Below are 15,893 nucleotides of genomic sequence, written 5' to 3' on the forward strand. Positions count from 1 at the left end.
ACATTCATTTAAGTGAGTTCCGTTTTCAAAAAAGTACATCAATATCACTTAAGTGGCCATATCTCGAGACAGGGTTGCCAGATCTTCAATAATTTAGACTCGTTGGAAAGGTATTTTGATAATCTAACCAACGATGGGTCGGATGATGGACCCGGACATAGTTTACATACATTTAAGTGAGATCCGGCTTCAAAAAAATACATCAATATCACTTAAGTGGCCATATCTCGAGACAGGGTTGCCAGATCTTCAATGTTTTGGACTCATTGGATAGGTATTTTGATAAGTTAACCAAAATAGATAGGATGGTGGATCCGAACATAGTTTACATAGATTTAAGTGAGATCCGGCTTCAAAAAAGTACATCAATATCACTTAAGGGGCGATATCTCGAGACAGGGTTGCCAGATCTTCAATAATTTAGACTCGTTGGAAAGGTCTTTTGATAATCTAACCAACAATGGGTCGGATGATGGACCCGGACATAGATTACATACATTTAAGTAAGATCCGGCTTCAAAAAAGTATATCAATATCACTTAAGTGGCCATATCTCGAGACAGGGTTGCCAGATCTTCAATGTTGTGAACTCGTCGGAAAGGTCTTTTGATAACCTAACCAACGATGGGTCGGATGACGGACCCGGACATAGTTTACATACAGTTAAGCGAGATCCAAATATATGTGAAAACACATTTTTATACATAACTTTTGAACTACTTATCGAAACTTCAATCTGTATAAAACTCGATCTATGGGACCCTAAACCAAGTCGAATGCAACAAGTTCGGGTCAAATCGGTTCAGCCAGTGCCGAGAAACATGAGCTAGTTTGTTGGTCACATACATACATACACACACATACACACACACATACACACAGACATTTGTTCAGTTTTCGATTCTGAGTCGATATGTATACATCAAGGTGGGTCTACGATGTTTTTATACGAAGTTCATTTTTAGAGCTGGATTATAGCCTTACCTCAGTGAGGAAGGCAAAACGCTCAGAAAGTTTGACAGTCCGCTTCGCTAAGCTTCACTTTCACTTCTTTAAGTTAAAACATGCTTTAATTCATGAGTGGTTCTTAAAATATTAAAACAGATTTGCTTTAAATAATTCTCGATATTTTTAATTCCAAAAAGAACACCGGATGTTATTTGGGTTTTTGAAAAAGATTATTGAAAACAAATTGTTTTGTTTCTTATTGAATTGAATATTGAGAATTTTTGTAAAGTTTTGCTGAATACTGTATTGAATATCAAATGTTAAAGGAAATACATTCTTTCAACTGGAATGTTTCTTTTTGTTAAATTGTCATGCTATTAAACATTATCATTGGAACAAAAAGGTTTTTCAAAATGAATAATTAATTTGTGTATGGAATTCTGTAAAACTCTAGAAAATTTCTAATGTATTAAATGTTTTGTTTATTCTCGGTAAGAAAATTTAATTAATTTTTATCAAAAATTATGATAGTCATGCATTGATACCAACAAGTTCAAAATCATGGGAGGGGATGGAATGGAACGAAAAAGGTTGAGAAACACTGTAGGACCTAGGTGATCATTCCCTGACATGCCGTAAAATTCGACAATTTTGTTAAATCCTAATACACATAGACATTTGTTCAGTTTTCGAATCTGAGTCTACGAAGTTATTAAGAAATATTCATTTTTTGAGCAGGATCATAGCCTCAACTTATTGAGGAAGGCAAAAGATTTGTTTTGAATGTAAAATTGACCATGAGGGGTAAGATTTCCATAAAAGTGTGGTTTATGGATGAACCCTACTAGCATATCAGAGAGAGGAATAGGAGGATTTGGAGCAATCAAACATGTTTTGTAATTATTAATTTTAGACTTTATTTGTTCTTTAGAAGGATATTTGTCTGATCAATCTATCGCTACGAGTTCATATAATTTAAGGCATTATATTTGTTCTACCGTATCTTCGATTGAAGCAGGAAGGTTGATGAGAAAATAGTTTAAACTTATCACTATCGTGCATTGCATAGTCATTTATAATGTTGTGCACTTTTGTTGAAATTCTTCAAATTCTTACGTTTATCTCTAGTTCTACTCTAACTTGAAGTGATGGTTGTTTGAGCAAAAATCCTAACCGAATTTCAAGTGAAATGTGAATAATAAATACACTATTTACACACATTTAAATGCTACTGTCGCACCTGCTGCCAAGGTATGATCATGAATCCTTCTACACTAGGAAGACCGAATAATTAAGTATGCAGTTGTTCTCAGCTACCGTCAGGTTCTAAAATGCTTCTTATAGTTATGTTATCTCGTAATACTGAATCTTATTTGATCGATTAAAATTTGTTCCATCATTTGAATAGAATCAAGCAGTCGTTTGAAAGCAGAAAAATCTTGGATCACATCGTATTGCTACTCTAGTTAGGCCTCGCTAAGAAGAAAATTTCATCGATTGGTCACATTTACACCTCCAACCCCGCGTCCGATCGTTTTCCCGCCTTCACCAACGGCTTTTCCGCGTCCAGCTTAGGATTTTCGGTGCGAGTGTGCCACACCAGCACGTCCGTGCACTTGTTGGCCAGCGGTTGCATCTCGTGCACGATCGTCAAATGGCGCAGGATTTCACTCTCCTGGTAGCCACGCTCGACCTCGTAGCTGAACTGGGCCTGCGGGTTGTCCAGCAGCAAGTCGGAACTGATGGCGAAGCCGGCCATGTCGAGCGGGAAGGGACGTTCCGGGCGCCACGCACTGTTGAACCCGAGCACGATTCCATCCCGGTTTAGCACCGGTTTCTCCACCATTAGCCCACCCACGAGCCCGACGGGCCAGACGCCGACCTAGAGCGATAAGAGAAGTATTTTATCAATACAATAATTTTATATTTTCAAAATAAAACAGCGCAGATTTTAAACTGTAACTTTAAAAACAATATATTTTGAATTTCTACAGGTAACACAACTCGACATTTTTGAAAATCAGTAAACGGCTCAGATTCATCAAGGTATGATAGAATTGGGCTCCAATCAACAGAATTAAATTTTAGTGGATTCCCTGCCAATAAATAAAATTTTAAATTTGGGAACAAATTCTATGAAACTATCTTTAGCAACCATGCGCACCCACGTTTATCTATGGGGGTAACAAAAATAAGGGGGTGCGCATGGTTGGTTATATTAGGGAACGCATGGTTGTTTAACATGATTCCATAGCATTTATACTTAAATTTACAATTTTATTTATTTGTAGAGAATTCACTAAAATTCAATTCTGTTGGTATGAGCGTGTTCAGGGAACCCAAATCTATCATGCCTTGATGAAACCGAGGCGTTTACTGACATCAACTTCAAAAATGTAGAGTTGTGTATTTTTCATATGTATTCCTATATTCCCTTGCGCAACGAATGACCAAGAAGGTCAAAGCTGCCAGAAATAAATGAATTAACAACAACATGAACCTATATTCCCAAGTCAATCGAGGGCAAATCTAAAAATAGTTTCAAGCCAAGCAAGAAGATCACGGGTTTAAAATCAAAGACGCTGGAATGAAGTTTGTCCACTCGTGTATTTAACGTCTCGCATTATTGCAACAGTGGTAATTTTAAAGTGAGCACTTCAAATACCTTCAGATAACAAAATACTTTTACTTTTATAGTGGTATGCATTAAACTTGTTAAAAGCACTTTATCGGCTCATTCTAACTTCGTCGACATTGTGCTATGTTGATGAACTTTTCTTAGAAAAAATCTTTCAAAATCTTTTAAGTCAAATTCTATGTTTTACGGAATGGTAAGCCAGTACTAATGGGCAGCTAAACAAAATGTAGGGGAGCAGCATTTAACTCCATCGTGCCTCTAATGTTGTCATATCAGCACTTTGACGTTCAATAACAGCACAAAAAATCGTTTTCAACTGAAACTGAGTTATAAAGATCTCAATAGGAAGTGAGCAAGCAAGTTTTATCAACCGTTTTACAAAATAAATTGTTTAAATAGTGAAAATCATCAAATTGGATGGAGTTAGAGCGAGCGCTTAACCTACCAAGCATACGAGAATTTGCCCTATTTGGTTTTGTTTATTCAAAGCCAAATTTTGACAAGATATACAGAGAAACCTCTTTTTAAGCGGATTACAAAAATGTTGCGTCGTTCCAGAGAATTCGACAAATTGGAAAAACGTAACGCATCGCGTAAAAAAAGTCGATACACATACGTATTGTAAGATAATTCAGTTATCTACGTCGGTTGACAAAGTAAATTGAATACCTACTCTTGAATTTAAACAGACGTGATTGCAAACTACCATAAATCATTACTCAAACTAAGCATCTTCTATGATTAGATTTACTCATTCAAGCGTAGATTTCCAACTGAATTGAGCCACCAATTTACCTTGTTCCGCTCGATCTTGGACATTTCGCCGAACAGCTCCGAGCTGTACGTGTTGTCGTCGTCCATGAAGTAGACGACACTGTGCCGTTCACGGCCACCGTTTGCCGCCAGCTCGCGACGTACCCAGTCCAGTGCTTTGTTGCGCTGCTCGACGCCGCGTGGCTTAAGCCAGTTGGGATCTTTGCCCTGGAGCTTAAAGTTGGTGGGCGTTTTCGCAAACAACTGAACGCTTCGCTCTTCGAGGCCACTCCGCCGGAGCAGGTTCGCGACCAGTTCGGAGCCGTGGTCCGCATCTTCAACTAGCACCCAGAATACGTTCGGGGAGAGGCGAATGACCTGGGATAGTCTGAAAGGGGGACAGGTATAAGTTTGTTAACCACGCGGCACGGGCTAATTGCTTTCAAGGTCATCCATTCCTACCTGGTTAGTTCAGCTTTCTGTACGGGCCGCGCGTACGTCGGCGTAATGGCGTAGATGGTTGGTCCCTTTTGGTTGAGCAAGAATGCTTCTCGTCCGCCGGCAGCCGCAAATTCAGAATTCGGCGACGACTGTCCGTCACTATCACAGCCATTATTCGAGCTTAAACTATAGATCAACAAAAAGCCCAATATCACTAGCACCGCGTAAAAGTGCTTCGTCTTGATGCGTATTTCCTGATTCATGGCTAATCCGTATGTTAATTACTAGTCTATTGAAATCGATCCAATTAATACCGTTTTCGGCGTGCGTGTGAAAAAATAAGGTACAACTAAAGCAGCCAAAAATATCTACGTGGACGGGGGCTAGTGTGGAAAGGTTGAATTTCGCTCGAAGGTTATTTCTCACATCTTCAACCACTTGACTGACTCAGACGCGCAACGAACGATACGCGAGTGAAGACGCGACGCGATTGACTTTCTTCTGTAGCTAAGCGCAATCGACGACTTGGAGACTGGGCTGGAGATTATGCTAACGTGACGAATGTGGTGACGAGGGTCTTGTTTGTTGGGGAATTCTAAGGTTGCTGCACACGAAGGCAAATCTTGCAATTGTTTACGTTTTCGTTTTGACTTTCAATACTGTCAAAAAGGGACGCAATGCAGGAACACAACATTTTTTTAATTATTGCAAATTGTTTAAGACAGTTTGAAGATTTGCAATATTCATCAAGCTAAGAATGCATTTTATTCTGATCAATAAATAACAAATACTTATGTGTGTTACAGATGAAAGATAGGATGAAAGGAAGCAATCTGTTAAATTGGATCGGAAATGGATTTTAATGAACAGAGAGTTTGGTAGGAAGGATAATAATCAAAACGGTTTTCTGTTTCACCTTAAGTTACAATAACTTCTAAGTTAAATGTACAGAGTAGTCCGTACTCGATTATCCGAAATCATCGCCCAAATTTCGCTCCAGATAATCGAATCTTCGGATATTCAAATCATGATTTTTTATTATCATCAAAATGTTGGTATCTAACCTTAAGGTCGTAGATGGTATCTGTCACTCTTGGGGCAATGGTTGTCAATAATGCTACTGAATTCAGGGTCCAGCAATAGTAAATTGAAATGAAAAATTAATCACTAAATCTAAAATGCTTCTACAATCAACACATAAAAAAACCATTTTTTGATTGAAACATTCTGAATCAAGATTTGAATGTTGAAAACAAACATGGCCGCCAAATGTCCGATCGGGAATGTTCCCTTCCGAGCCTTAAATATTACTCCAAAAATGCTCGAATGTTTTCTAGTTAGGAATTATTGGGTATTATCTTTTTTCCAAAAGTCTGGCATCTCTGGGTTGATTTTATACGTAACAAATACAAAAACCAACTTTATACCAGTCTGTACTTCATTGACAGTGACTTCTCTATTTGTGTTAGTTGCTCATTCGCCGGCTCTGACATCGGTCGTGTTGTTATCAGCTGATTTAATTGAATGTTGCATTCGAAGTAGACATAGAAGTATTACATTCCATTATTATTGTTGTGCAACTCCAATGATGAAGTTCAGTGTGATAACAGGTAATTTACGTAGATAGCTGCATTAGGTTTACGTCGACTAGCCTTGAGTAAGATATGAACAAACTAAGCAAATGGCTTGAAGTTTATGGATAACTTCAGTTTTGTTGTCATCTAGTATCTGAAAATAACTCTTACCATAAAAAAAAACCTTATAGTAACTCCCACATAAACTTTATCCACTTGAGACAAGCCAGTTTTCAACCAAATGAGCTGATATTTGGCGTAGAGTCCATGTATATGGGCAAGTTCCTCAATAGGTACCTACCCTTGTATACATACACCAAACACTTGGAACACCAGGCGGATTCATGTTGTAAAAGGAAAGATATTAGCCAGTTTAATAATCAATTGTGTCAGATAAGGGTTATCCATTGTATTTTTCCATCGCTCATCGATACTCGTTAAAATAGCCAACAGACGTCCACAACGATTATCCGAAATTATGACTCTGCCTCTGACTCAACTCTGGTTCAACGATTTCAGACCCCCTGGACATTGTCTTGAAGGGACAAATTGTGTTGCACGGTGTATTGAAATTATATTGCTCTGTGACTTATGCATCACCGTTTTACTCCAAAGTGCAAATTATATAGTTTAAATTATAGTTGACATGCTAAGTAGGGGAGTAACAGAGACATACTTACAGGGCAATTCGTACCTTCCGTAAGGAAGACTAGAGATTGATTCCAAACTTATGAATCAAGACCCGTGTTTATTAAAACCTCGATTAGAGCACATAAAACCGAAATCATTGTAATTTATGGTTGTATTTAGCCTTGATACTAACATGCAGACTAATGACATTACAGTTAGCGATAGTTGCTCCAATGGGACGGCAACAGATACAAGTGGTCCTCATTTGGTCTCGCTGGTTAAGGAAAAGCTAGATGCCACTGATGTCAACTATTTGGTAGTCCCGGACGAGGCAGACGTAATCCAGGTAATTTTCTCTATTGCATCAGCTTTAATGGCGTAACTTTCATATTTCATTTACCGTAGAAACTGCTCATCTACCAGTGCGATGTGCTGAAGGTTCGTGCCGTATTCACCACCGGTGGTACTGGATTTGCTCCACGTGATGTCACTCCAGAGGCCACAAGGGCAGTTCTGACGAAGGAGGCCCCTCAATTGACGATGGCAATGACCTTGACCAGTCTGGAAAAGACCAAGTTCGCCGTCCTGTCGCGGGCTGTGTGCGGTGTTCGGGAGAAGACATTGATCGTCAACTTTCCCGGCAGTAAAAAAGCCGTTGACGAGTGCTTCCACTCGATTGTGAATGTGATTCCTCACATTCTTCAGCTGATGTCCGATGAGATTCCGAAGGTTAAGGAGACCCACCGAAAGATACAGTCTGGCGAAGGCCATGTGCACGTTTGTCCGCATGCCACTGGCAAAGGTGGGGACGATAGAAATTCTCCATACCCGATGTTGGAGGTTGTTGATGCGTTGGAAATCATAATGTCTACCATTGCGACTCAGAAGATTCCGCGGAAGCAGATAAGCCGGGTCAATATTCCTCCGTTCAGGGCGTCGGTCAAAGATGGGTACGCGCTGAAGTCATCCGGAGATAAGGGTGTGAAACGAGTCGTTGGTTACGTGGCCGCTGGTAACGGGATAATCCGCGATTACTTCGACATCGATCAGTGCTACAAGATTAACACCGGCGCTCCTGTTCCGGACCAGGCGGATGCGGTGATTCAAATCGAGGATACAAAACTAATTTCCACGGATAATGACATTGAGAAAATCATTGAAGTGCTATCCAGCCCAAGTCCGAACTTGGATATTCGTTCCATCGGAAGTGACCTCCGAATGGGTGAGGACGTTTTCGAGCATCGCTACCCGCTGGATGCTGCCCAGCGGTCACTGTTGGCATCCATCGGAGAGACTATCAACGTGGGGCAGCTGAGGATTGCGGTCATTTCTACCGGTGACGAGCTGGTTCACCCTTATGGGGATGGAGCCCAAACGGGGACGATAGAGGGAAAAATCTTCGATTCGAACACGACCATGCTGGTCCAGCTGTTGAGACAGTTTGGTTTCACCGAAGAACAGTGCCTGGTGTCACAGATTGTCGTTCATGATGAGTTAGTGCTTCCTGCAAACTTCATACTTTCAAATCTCTTTTCAGTTACCAGTCTCTTCGCAAACAAATCGAAATCCTAACAGGATCGGTGCACGCCATCCTTTGCACCGGAGGAGTTTCAATGGGGGACAAAGACTTCGTCAAGCCAGTGCTGAAGGATCTCGGCTATGATTTAAAGTTTGGACGGGTCAACGTGAAGCCCGGCAAGCCGTTTACGTTCGCCAGCAAGGATATCACGCGTTTCTTTGGCCTACCCGGCAATCCAGTTTCGGCCTTCGTTACGTTCCATTTGTTTGCGCTTCCGGCCCTGAGGAAATATCTGGCCACGTTGAATCAAACGACATCTAACTTGGCAAAGTGTCATCTACCCAAGATCACCGTCAAGGTATGTTGACATTGCTATTCAGATGTTCAACGTCTACAATCCTTCCTATTGCAGCTCCTAACGGAAAGCTACGAGCTGGATCCTCGTCCGGAGTACGCCCGGGCCAGCATCGTCTCCAAGGGTGGTGAACTGTGGGCACAAATCACTGGCCAGCAGATTAGCAGTCGGCTGAAGAGCATCGTTGAGGCAGACGTTCTGCTTCACTTGCCTGTGCGATCGCCATCGAAGACGACGATCGTACGCGGAGAGTCGGTGACGGCCTTGACGCTGAGGGCGGATTTCATTTCTGCATATGAGTAGCAGTCAAGATGAAATTTTAAGAGTAGCTAGAAGCAAGCATAATAAACTAGTGTAGATTGGGTAGCTGTGCGGCTGAAAATAATAATAAATAAAAATGTTGAATTAGGTCCTGTTTAAATTGTTTATTTCCTGGCAAAATTTAAAGCGCCCAAACTCTCACATAATCAACCTGAAGTGAAGCTTCCTTGCTGTTATTCTCATCCAACTTCCACGTTGGCAACCAATCCTCTCGTGCTTCCCAGAATTCCTTGATCGCTTTCGGCGAACTGTTGATCCAGGGCTTCGGCTTGTCCCCGTTCATGGCGGGTGCATCTGGAAAGTACCCTCCCGTACCTCCAATCGCCAGATTCATAATGATGTAGAACTCTTCATCAAACGGTGCCATTTTACCTCCACTGACCCACGGATTAGGCGTTCCAGGAGCGCGATCCTCAAAGTTTCCACGATTCCAAAAGTTGCCGTCGACCAATAGCAGCTGCTCGTCATCGACGCTGAACTTCATGTACTCCGGAGTCCACTCCAGCTGATAGCGGTGAAAGTCCCTGTTGAATCCCTCTCCGGCCGATGAATACTTCACAGCTGTTGATGTTTCGTACCCGTTGGTCCAAGGGTTAGGTCCAAAATGCAGAGTTTGACCCACGTGTTCCACACCAAGTTGACCTCCCTCCGGGAAGCGGTAGTCCAGATTTCCACGCGTCTCCATCAGATCGATCTCTCCGGACGTTGGCCACGTGCCGTACTGGTTAAGCTTAGGCATAAGCCATAGCGCAGGCCACAACCAATCGCCAGTTGGTGTTTTGGCGCGGATTTCCAGCTTGCCATACTTGAAGTTGAACGAATTGACCGTACGAACGCGTGCACTTTTTACCGGATTTAGAAGAAAGTCGGGAGTTCCAGTGCGAACACATCCGTTCCAAGCAGGGTTCGTGCAACTGCAAGGATTTTAAAATTGACTACGAACTTCTAAAATTATCTTCAAAAGCAACATACAAATCATAAGGAGAACCCCCGTGAGCATCCAAAGTTCCACTGGTCAGGAAATCTTCGCCAGCTTCATCAGCTATCAGCGTTGGACGGATGTAGAAGATGCCATTTTCCACGTACGAGTTTTGGCGATTGTTCAGATAATATTGAAACTCGCCGTTCTGAAAAGTGTTGAAATCACGTGAGTAGTCCTACAACCTCGCAGTTTCGATACTTACACCGCCACCTCCCAAAGTATGCTCGTGTTGCCACTTTTCCAAATCCAGCTTATTGAAGTTGTCTTCGAAAATAAGTTCTCCAGAGCAAAAGGACGATTTTTTAACAGCGGATCCGCTGGCCGTAGTTACGGAAGGAAGTTTGCAGCCATTGTGGTAGTATTCGTTAGGATGCGCGTTGATGGTTACAACGATAAGCGCCAATCCAAGAAGTCGTTTCCAACCAAAAAATGGAACCATTTTTAAGAAGACCTGAGCCCAGACTAATGACGGGCTGGGATGGATGCTGGCTTTTATTGAATCTCTGTTGGGAGACAGATGGGACACCTGCACCGAATCGTTATCATTGACTTTGATGAAACAGGATAAGAGAACAAAGTGACATAATTTCATTTTGTTATGGTTTATCACCTCCGTGTACGCACGAGAGCAAGCAGCAGTCAAGTGCTCAGTGCTCCATCGTTTTTTCGATTTTTTTCGCCGTAGTTTACCGTGATTAGCCGCGAGTTTGCTCCAGCAGCATGCCAAGGGCCGGCCGTGGCCGTGGCAGTTCGAGTGCGGCCTCGAAAAACCCGCGAAGTTCGTCTACCGGCCGTGTGCAAAAAGGTAAACAAACAAACGCCGTGTCGACCGCCATCGCGCAGGGGAGAGTGAGCGCAGAAGGAATCGACAAAAAGTTACTAGGGTAGAGTAGTCATCAATGAGACACGGGGAACAATGATAAAATGGCTCTCACAAGTCGTAGTTTCAACCAATCAGGCTCATATTTGGGGGAAAGGTGTGTCTACTGGATACACGTCTGCCATATAAGTGGCTTTGGTTATGGACGCTCCCTTGAAAAGTAATTCATAAATGTTTGATTCTGGGGTGTAAAAGTAAATCATGGACAAAAAATACTTTTTCGCTCGTAGGCTGCCATTTACACCAAAACTAATATTTCTTCAAATGTCTTTCGACGTTCCATAGGGATTAAGTTGGGCTACAATGTCCTTTCATTAGATTTGGCCAAAATTTAGAATACACCCAGAATCCAGGACTGTCTCATTGTTCCCCACTCTTTTCAGCCCATGGGTAACAATGAGACACTTTGATTTTTCTTCAATAAACTTTTCAAAATCGATGGAAATCTTTCAAAACATGAATTAAAAGTGATTTTTGGCATATTTATAGAGTTTAAACTTCATTTAACCAAAAATACAAAGTTATTTGGTATTAATATATGGATTTTACAAAATTTAAATACTTTTTAGTGAAACTTTTGTTATTAAAAATTTCATGTTGGCAAAATTGCTCTAAAATGTTCAAGGCAAGTCACCTGCAATGGAACAATACAAAAACATGATGTTTTGCTAGAAAAATGTTGATTTTCGTAGAGTGTCTCATTGTTCCCCAGCTGTCTCATTGTTCCTGCCAAGTGCGTCTACAATGAGACAGTTGAATAACTCTGGCTGTAGATGTCGGATCGATCTCATATTTTGGTCAATGATAGAACACATTAAAAGAAAGATAATGCAACTAAAAGCTCATTAAGACATGCTGATGAAAAAATTAGAAAAATCGTTGAAAGTTGAAAACCAAAAGTGTCTCATTGATGACTACTCTACCCTACATCCCGGATATGTTCCAAGATCACCAGTGCGAACCCGTTCAGGTACTTCCGGTGCCACGACCAGTGGCACATCCGCCAACATTCCCATCAGGAACGAGTTCCAGATGCTGAGCGACGACGAAGAAAACAACAACAACAACACCGACGGTAGCAGCACTACCGACGACGACGACGACGACCATGGTCGTGCACGGAAAAAAGTGCCGACGCCAAAAAAGAACAATTCTCCAACGGAACGAAGACCACCTCCAATTTTTGTTTTGGACACGTTGGCGGACGATGTTGACGAGTTGCTGGAAGGCCTCGGATATTGTCTGAAAATCGGTAAGTCGGCAGTGCAAGTGATCACACTGAACAGAAAAGATTTCGACCTGGTGCTTGAAGAACTGAAGCGTAGCAACTTCAACTTCTACACATACGACCCAGAGAAGCCCCCTGTTAAGGTCGTCTTGCAGGGTTACCAAGACCGTCCGATCGCCAACCTGAAGCGACACCTCTCGAACGCCGGAATAAAGCCACGGGAGATAAAAGTGCTCTCGCGAAAGACAACAGTCACGGGTACGCATACCCTGTACCTGTTGTACTTCGACCGCGGCACCGTCAAGATCCAAGATCTGCGGCGGACTAAAACGTTGGACGGTTTTTGGGTAAACTGGCGGTTTTACACCAAGAACCCGACGGACGTAGCGCAATGCCACCGTTGCCAGAAATTCGGCCACGGCTCGCGGAACTGCAACCTTCGGCCCCGCTGCGTGAAGTGCGGTGAGTCACACCTCTCGGAGGCGTGCGCACTGCCACGAAAGGCGGATTTGGGGGAAAACGCAGAACAAACTAAGCCGCGCGTAAAGTGCGCGAACTGTGACGGCAACCATACCGGCAATTACCGCGGATGCGTCGCGCGCAAGGCCTACCTCGAGGAGCAGGAAAAGAGGAAGAAGAAAGCAGCAGCGTCCCACTCTCCTCAGCGAAGTACGAGCGCAGCCGTTCCTGCAGTTGGGCACCGAACGGTTCCAACGGACAACCCAGCGATCCCTCCTGGATGGGGGCGATCGTTTGCCAGCGTGGTAGCTGCCGGTAACGGCGATGCGGCCCAGCAAGGAGTCACCGGGGAAGATCTCTTTACCCTGCCGGAGTTCTTTGCTCTCGCGGGGGAGATGATGACGCGATTTCGGAGCTGCCGTAACAAGGCGGAGCAATTTCTGGCCCTCGGGGAGCTGATGATCAAGCACATCTATAATTGATTATTTTTGTCTGTGATCTAGTTTTAAGCTTTCTCTCTATCTATCCTTTTCCCATTGCACTTTCTGTAAGTTTTTTGAAAACTTTTTCTTACTCTTGTCTATTCCATAGTTATTAGTAATAATTTTTCGATTGAATTACGATGTAAAACACAGCTGAAAGGAACACCAAAACTCTGTTGCGTACCTAAATGAACTCATTGTAACTTGATTATTCACAAATAAAACCGAATTGGAAAAGTTATCGTTTATTTTCGATTCACATAGGCATGTCTTATCAAATTCGGGTTTATCAAATTGAATAAATCAAGATAAACACTGAAATGACTGGGTATGCTGCATCCAAACGATCCAAACCAAACTACGCTGACATTCAGTAATAACCAGGCTACCAACTTCTATTGTAAGCACTCCTGCCAACCAGCGATGAGAGCATCTCTTGATCCGGGCAGTTGGTCAGTTTTGGTTTACGTTCCATCGCATCGCATGGGTCTCGTGGCGCAGGGGTAGCGGCTTCGGCTGCCGATCCCGATGATGCTATGAGACGCGGGTTCGATTCCCGCCTTATCCACTGAGCTTCTATCGGATGGTGAAGTAAAACGTCGGTCCCGGTTTCTCCTGTCTCGTCAGAGGCGCTGGAGCAGAAATCCCACGTTAGAGGAAGGCCATGCCCCGGGGGGCGTAGTGCCAATAGTTTCGTTTTTCCATCGCATCACTAATAAAGCAATAGAGAGCAAGGGCGATGAGCAACCAGAGTCCAATGCAACTGCAAATTTGTCAGTGACGAGGACGCATTTAGCCTAAAAACAAGATTATCCAGATTTTTAAGCGAAAATGGCGTAACTTACGGTGCACGCCCAAATAAAGTGTGCCTTGGCATGACAGCCACACTTTTTATCTAATGTTGGTACCACTGCGCAATTTTCACATTTCGGGCGTGCACCATTCGTTTCGAATCGTAACGCATTTTTCACTTAAAAATCTGGATGAATAAACCACACCAGTTTTTGGACACGCTCTATGGATACGTTGTCGTAATAAAATAACAAAAAAAAATATTTTTTTAAATAAAATCATAAAAATTGCATTTATATTGCCTCAAACTCCAAATCAAAATTTACAGTGCCCAAACTCGGACGTAATCCACCTGCAGGGACGATTCCTTGCCCCGGTTGACGTTCATCTGCCACGTCGGCTGCCAAATGTTGCGACCATTCCAGAAATCACGAGCAGCGGCTGGTGAATTGTTGCTGTACGGTTTGCCACGGTTGCCGTTGGTTGCCGGTGGAACATCCGGGAAGAATCCGTTGGTACCTCCAACGGCCAGATTCATGATGATGTAGAACTCCTGATCGAACGGAGCCATCACCGACGCGTGCATCCACGGGTTCTCCGAAGCGGGCGATGTCGTTACGAAGCCACCCCTGGACCAGAAACCGGTTCCAGCGTCAATACGGCGCAGCACCTGGTTGTCAACGCTGAACGTGATGTGGTCCGGAGTCCACTCCAGCTGGTACAGATGGAACCCGGTGTTGAAACCTTGACCTGGTCCACTGTTCTTGTAACTCAATGTGGTATCGTATCCATTCTGGTTCGGATTCGGGCCAAAGTGCAGCGTCGATCCGACCTGTTCCACACCAATGTGAACTCCGTTGACACGATAATCCAAGTTGCCACGAGACTCGACCAGATCAATCTCACCAGAAGCTGGCCAGGAGCCGTAAACCTGACGCTTGGGCAACAGCCAAACCGCGGGCCACAACCAGTCTCCGGTTGGCATCTTGGCTCTCACTTCCAGCTTACCAAACTTGAAGTTGAACGATTCCACTGTACGGACACGAGCACTCTTGATTGGGTTGACGATATTCGTTGGATTTCCAGCTCGTTCGCATCCCCAGAAGAATGGTCCCGTGCATAGATCCGCAGGCTGTCCTCCATGAATGTTCAAGGTTCCACTGCTTAGGAAGCCCTCGCCAGTATCGTCGGCAACAGCCGTCGGACGGATGTAAAAGATGCCATTCTCACAGTACGAATTTGCTCGGTTGTTAGTGTACCACTGGAACTCCCAGTTCTGAATGGAAAGAAAGTAAACCTCATCAAAACTAAAATCCACACAAGCCTCAACTCTGCAGAACTCACGCCACCACCCGCCAAGGTGTTCTCGTGCTCCCACTTTTCAAAGTCCAAATGGTTAAAGTTATCCTCGAAAATCAAATCTCCGGAACAGTACGGGCCAGCCCGAGCCTGGGATCCGCTGGCCGTGGTTGGTGAGGGTGTACACTTCGGGGAGCCTTCTTCGGCTAGGGCGGCCGCCAACAGGCACGCCAACACTACGACGAACTTCATTTTGCGCTCAGTTTGGCACTGATCCGTACCGCCGGTTTGAGCCTAGTTTTATAGCTGAACTTGGAACGCGATTGGGCTTATCAGTTTATCGATAAATCTAAGACATCAAACGTGCACGGAATATCCCACCCGTCGCAGTTTCAAAATATTTGTGACCAGCCCATGCGATCCTGCTGATTTGAACGGATAGAGATTTCTTGTGAGTATTTTTTTCCAGGTCTAGATGTTAAGAAGTTGCCGCTAAAATTTCGTCGAGAGAAGGCAGGCTTAATCCTGCTAGTCAACAAATCCGGCGAGACAAAATCAAAAATGATCTGGAATAAATCAATTCATTACATAC

General features: G+C 43.4%; 4 protein-coding genes across 4 annotated transcripts; 1 reads left to right on the top strand and 3 right to left on the bottom strand.

Moving 5' to 3' along the window:
• Positions 1 to 1,840: 1,840 nt before the first annotated feature.
• On the bottom strand, positions 1,841 to 5,420 carry LOC120421952 (galactosylgalactosylxylosylprotein 3-beta-glucuronosyltransferase I). Its single transcript, XM_039585266.2, has 3 exons — positions 4,802 to 5,420; positions 4,382 to 4,727; positions 1,841 to 2,830 (listed from the first exon to the last, which is right to left on the bottom strand). Exons 1-3 carry the CDS (start codon positions 5,041 to 5,043, stop codon positions 2,456 to 2,458), a joined length of 963 nt encoding a protein of 320 aa, XP_039441200.1. The 5' UTR covers positions 5,044 to 5,420; the 3' UTR covers positions 1,841 to 2,455.
• Positions 5,421 to 7,177: 1,757 nt separating this feature from the next.
• On the top strand, positions 7,178 to 9,211 carry LOC120421538 (molybdenum cofactor synthesis protein cinnamon). Its single transcript, XM_039584767.1, has 4 exons — positions 7,178 to 7,330; positions 7,390 to 8,477; positions 8,522 to 8,861; positions 8,916 to 9,211. The coding sequence occupies exons 1-4, from the start codon at positions 7,178 to 7,180 to the stop codon at positions 9,159 to 9,161; spliced, it is 1,827 nt and encodes a 608-aa protein (XP_039440701.1). The 3' UTR covers positions 9,162 to 9,211.
• An 89-nt stretch (positions 9,212 to 9,300) lies between these two features.
• LOC120421998 (beta-1,3-glucan-binding protein-like) lies at positions 9,301 to 10,600 on the bottom strand. The gene is made up of 3 exons (XM_039585312.2): positions 10,364 to 10,600; positions 10,152 to 10,306; positions 9,301 to 10,093 (listed from the first exon to the last, which is right to left on the bottom strand). Exons 1-3 carry the CDS (start codon positions 10,598 to 10,600, stop codon positions 9,301 to 9,303), a joined length of 1,185 nt encoding a protein of 394 aa, XP_039441246.2.
• Positions 10,601 to 14,263: 3,663 nt separating this feature from the next.
• LOC120422209 (beta-1,3-glucan-binding protein-like) lies at positions 14,264 to 15,585 on the bottom strand. The gene is made up of 2 exons (XM_039585596.2): positions 15,347 to 15,585; positions 14,264 to 15,278 (listed from the first exon to the last, which is right to left on the bottom strand). Exons 1-2 carry the CDS (start codon positions 15,551 to 15,553, stop codon positions 14,325 to 14,327), a joined length of 1,161 nt encoding a protein of 386 aa, XP_039441530.1. The 5' UTR covers positions 15,554 to 15,585; the 3' UTR covers positions 14,264 to 14,324.
• Between the last annotated feature and the right edge of the window lie 308 nt (positions 15,586 to 15,893).

Source organism: Culex pipiens, chromosome 3, assembly GCF_016801865.2.
Source record: "Culex pipiens pallens isolate TS chromosome 3, TS_CPP_V2, whole genome shotgun sequence".
Classification (NCBI taxonomy): domain Eukaryota; kingdom Metazoa; phylum Arthropoda; class Insecta; order Diptera; family Culicidae; genus Culex; species Culex pipiens.